Source organism: Corvus brachyrhynchos, unplaced genomic scaffold (assembly GCF_000691975.1).
Source record: "Corvus brachyrhynchos isolate BGI_N302 unplaced genomic scaffold, ASM69197v1 scaffold249, whole genome shotgun sequence".
Taxonomy (NCBI): domain Eukaryota; kingdom Metazoa; phylum Chordata; class Aves; order Passeriformes; family Corvidae; genus Corvus; species Corvus brachyrhynchos.
In genome coordinates, this window is record NW_008240226.1 from 977,415 (window position 1) to 982,070 (window position 4,656).

Here is a 4,656-nt window from a genome sequence, read left to right on the forward strand (position 1 = left end):
GTTTCCTTTCTCTTCACTACATGAAAATAACGTTACTTGTTTGAATTTTAGATATTGGAAGTGAATGGTCAAAACTTTGAAAACATTCAGCTGACAAAAGCCATGGAAATCCTTAGAAATAACACTCATCTGTCTATCACTGTGAAAACCAATTTATTTGGTAAGTTTGCCTGCCCTGTTGTTTCTAGTTTTAATGGAGACCTAAATTACTTTTTTAAAAGCTTAAAATAGTTTTGTTTGAAACTCTTGTACTGGAGAGAATATAAAAAGGAAACTTGAAGGTCCTAAAATATCTTGGTTCATAATTGCAAAGAAAAATTTATGAGAAAGGACTTAGATGAAGTGACTTCCCTCTCACCAAGGGTATGTTTCTGGATTAAGAGCAACTACTGTGACCATGTAGCTCAAACTTAAAAAACATGCTTGTATACATTTAGTTCTCTCTCAAGAAAGAAGCCTCTTCAGGCATTTCAGCTGATCAGTGGTCTTATTCTGTCTGCTGAATTTACTTGTAGTTTTTCAGCCCTCTGAGGGCTCAAGGCTGTTACAACCTTTCCTGCCAGCTAGGTGAAAAGATTCTTGGTACCCTCTGTATCTGTTCTCTGCATTTTTCCCTCTAACAAGTACTAAAGTAGGCATGGAAAAGTCTCCATGCAGCTCAGGACCTCAATTAGCATTGTAAGTAATGAATAGATTGGGGGTTTGGTCTGATTTTTTTACCACTGGATACTTGGATTACTTATACAATTTAGGGATGTGCTCCCTGAGTGTCTCTTTCAGGATCAGGTTCTTCATCACAGGTAAGTAGGGCAGAATGTTACTGCAGCACATCACTGCACTAACTGAAGAGTTAATTTGCCCAGGTTATTTCCAAAAGTCATTGGTCAAATCTGTTTCCTGGAGATTTTTTTTTAAATGACTTTTTTAAAATTTTTTTTTAAAATTTTATTTTATTTTGCTTTGCGGTAAAGATTTTAATATTTCAATTGTTTCTAATAATTAAGACATTTCCTAATATATCTGTGTCTGCTTCTTTAGCAGGATGTTCTTGTTTCTCTATGTGTAAGTTCTGTAACCATCCTTCTCACACTGGGTGTTTGAATCTCACGTGTTGATTTACTATGTTAAAGATTAAACCTGATTTCTTCCTTTCTTCAGAAGTTGTGTTTTTCTAATTTTTTTATCTATCTTATGGCTCCAGGGCAAATACTGAAACCAGATTACAGTACAGTCTCAAAGCAGTTACTTTCTGTGTATTGCCTGCAGCATTCCTTCTCCACAAATACAAAAAGGAAAGTTTCCTTTTTTCAACAGCATCTTCTTATCTGTATTTAATTTTTCTCTCGAGCCTCCAAGTCGTATTCCAGAGTACAGTTATTGGCTGGAATTACTCTCCTCCACTTTCATGTGTCTTATTTCAAGCTTTTGAAGTCTCTTGGTAATTTGTTGTACCTCTGGATATTAGAGAACATTAAGGACAAAAATTAATAAATAACAGTAAAACATAGCCCCTAATACACATCCTTAGTTAGTTGCCTTTGTTCCTATGTTTTTCTACAATTCCTTAGTTTTAATTATCACTTTTCATTTATTATTACAAATCAACTCATCAGAGGATTTTTCCGTTTTTGTATGGAGAGTTCCTCTAACACTCAGAATACATGACTTGCTCTCCAGTTCAGTTTTGTTTGATTTATTTAAGTATATCGGCTTTTTTTGAGGCTCAAGGTTGTAGTAGAAGAACTAATTTACAAATTTATCAGATATTTCGCCTCAGAGATTACTCTTTGCCAGGGAGCTGAGGGAGAATGAGTGGCTTTTTGGTATTTCTGGCAGATGGATTCAATGGCCCTGTCAAACATCCAAGGTGTCTCAGTAGTCTCTGCTTTGTTATATTTTCCTTATGACTTTGTTGTGGTTTCCCCTCTGATTTTTTTGATCCTGTTGCTGATAATTTCCTGTCCATCAGAGAGCTTTTCTTGCTGTCAGTCTGTTTAAGCCTTCCTTCTCATTTGTATTTTTCTATCTCACGTCTGTCTAACTTGCTCTTTTTATACATGCTGCTATTCTGCAGAAACTTTTGTCCTTAGGCTGAAAAGTCAAATTCCTTCTGTTGATACCATCCATGCAACCATGTGGGCACTTGTGTAGTTCTGTTGTAGGCTGGGCCAATTAACTGGTTTTGTGATTCGTACTGCAGAAAAAGAATGTCATTTTTGAAAGGAAAAATGTTCTTAAAGTCTAATACCTAAATTAATACTGGAATTGACAGAATATCCTAATTTTTTTTTTTATGGTTGATATTAAACTGGTCTGTTGCACAGAGCTTTCTTTTACATTTTTGTCCTTTTTCTTCCCTCCCTTTTCCTGTCTCGTGCAGTTTTTAAAGAACTCTTAACACGGTTGTCAGAGGAAAAAAGAAATGGTGCTCCCCACCTGCCTAAAATAGGTGATATTAAAAAGGCGAGTCGTTATTCCATCCCTGACCTTGCTGTTGATGTGGAGCAGGTAATAGGATTAGAAAAAGTGAATAAGAAAAGTAAAGCCAACACAGTTGGGGGAAGAAATAAGTTAAAGAAGATACTTGACAAGACTCGAATCAGTATTCTGCCTCAGAAACCATACAAGTGAGTTTATTTCCTCCTAAATATTTCCTCTGCATTAAATTATAAGAATTTCTAATGAACTTAGAGTATGTGATTATACTTTTTTATTTATTAATACAAATCATACTTACATCTGAAACAAATACCAGAAAAAAACGATCTGGATATTTGAACAAGCACGGGCTGCTAACAGTGCAGCTCCTGACATTAGTTTGGATGTAATTTTTTTCTTACAGATAAAGAAATGACACCAATACCAATAATTCTGCAAGCAGATTACTTGCAAAGAGTTGGTATGAGCAATGATTGCAATGTATCCACATTCCAGTGGTCTACAAGAATTTTTGTGTACTGCTGTAGGGGAGAGTGAGGTTAAAATTTTAACTTGGGTTCTTTGGTAGAATTGTGTTGTTGTTGTTTTTTTTTTTTTAATGAAAGCAAAATATGCTATCTGATAGCTTTTTTTCTATGAACACATTTTAGAAATAGAGTTCTGAGAATTGCTGGCAACAATAGAAGAGTGAATTTTATATGATACTATGGGAGCCTGGTTCTTGGCCAAGGCGCAGATGGTATCGATGGGAGGAGAATGCATTGTGGAGGGTAGTTGTGTGATCAGTGTTCTCTCTTGCATTTTTCTTTCCTATGTCCCACTAATGAAGAAACTATTCCATGTAAATTGATAGATACTTGTGCTAAAAATGCAGGGTTTTTTTTTCTTGATATTACTTAAAAAAAGTTTGCTTAACTAATGTTAGATATTGCCTACTAAATGAAAATTGTTCTGAAACATTATATATAGAATGTTAGTAATAGGAAGATTAAATTAATATAAATTATTATATCCAAATAATGGATGTTTCTTAAATTGATGGCAATACCTTTCAGTAGAGGAGAATCTGTAAATCCTCTTTTTTTTGTTGTTTGTCTTTAGCATGTTTTCCTTTATTTCACTGGTCTTGCATATTTGTTCCTCTGATGAGCTGTGCAGTTAGGTCTGATTTTCTGCATTGGTCACTGTGGTTCGTAGCATTTGCATAAAATTTTCATGTTTTTTCTCTTTTTCCTTTATTTTCTTTCATTTTTACACTTTTTTTTTGTGCAGGGACCTCTTTGGGTAAGATTCAGAAAAGCTTGACCTATTTTATTGTCTTTTTGCTAGCTGTACTTCATGTGTTATATATAGCAATTTGTCTGCAAAGCCTGTTGACATGCAGTTGTTTTTGTCTGCAGTTTCTCCATAGAGATCTGTAGCTGTAGACTTTGGTGTTTGTGCTTTTCTTTCCCCTATTGTGTAGAAGCATCAATCTCATTCTTCCTCATAATTACTAGCATCACATATATTAAGGGACTTTACCTAGTCTCATGTTTTTGCATATAAAAAATCAAGAGGGGTGAAAAAGCTGATTTACTCATGAGTTAAAGTAGGCATTTAAGGACTTCATGACTCAGCTGGCTTAAGAGGTGAAACTGTCCACTGTTTTTTGAGTGTGAAGCCTGAAGAAGTCTCCAATGCCTCGAGGGTGTACTCAGACAAAACCAATCTTTAAACGAAGGAGGCCGCTCTTAGAGGGAGCTTGTCTGCTTCATGAGACATTAAATCAGTATCAAAGATGAATCAGTTTGAGCAGGAGATAATGCCTTCCTTCAGTCTTGCTGTTTAGTCCAAAGTCAAATAAATTCCCAAACTGAGCAAACAGCACCATTTCCTCTGCACCTCTGGGGAAATCTCCTTCTCTTCACTGTCTGTAAGACGTCTCTTGAAGGGTTCTTCTGGGTACAGCTTCCTCTGGAGCTCTTTGTTTACTTTTCTGATGCAGAGTAGTTTTGTTGTCTGTAGGCTCAGTTGCTCCAAAAAAGGATTAAACACCATCCCCACCTCCCTCTCTTGTAAAGTTCTGCCTGGTCCATAGCACAGCATCCCGGACCAAGCAGCAGCCCCTGTCTCTCCCCTCTGCAGCCCTGCAGTGTCATGCACAGGATTTTGTGTTCTGAGGGAAGACGCATTCAGATACTTCTGTCATTTCACTATCCCTTCTACCCTGTTTGT

General features: G+C 36.2%; 1 protein-coding gene across 12 annotated transcripts in view; it reads left to right on the forward strand.

The window, feature by feature from the left end:
* RAPGEF2 (Rap guanine nucleotide exchange factor 2) overlaps window positions 1-4,656 on the forward strand; it is a 134,345-nt gene that overhangs the window by 103,515 nt on the left and 26,174 nt on the right. For all 12 annotated transcript variants that reach the window (XM_017745110.1, XM_017745115.1, XM_017745116.1 and 9 more), the window contains 2 exons: window positions 52-160; window positions 2,381-2,627. In XM_017745110.1, the coding sequence (XP_017600599.1) occupies window positions 52-160; window positions 2,381-2,627 (356 nt within the window). The remainder of the gene's footprint in view (window positions 1-51; window positions 161-2,380; window positions 2,628-4,656) is intronic.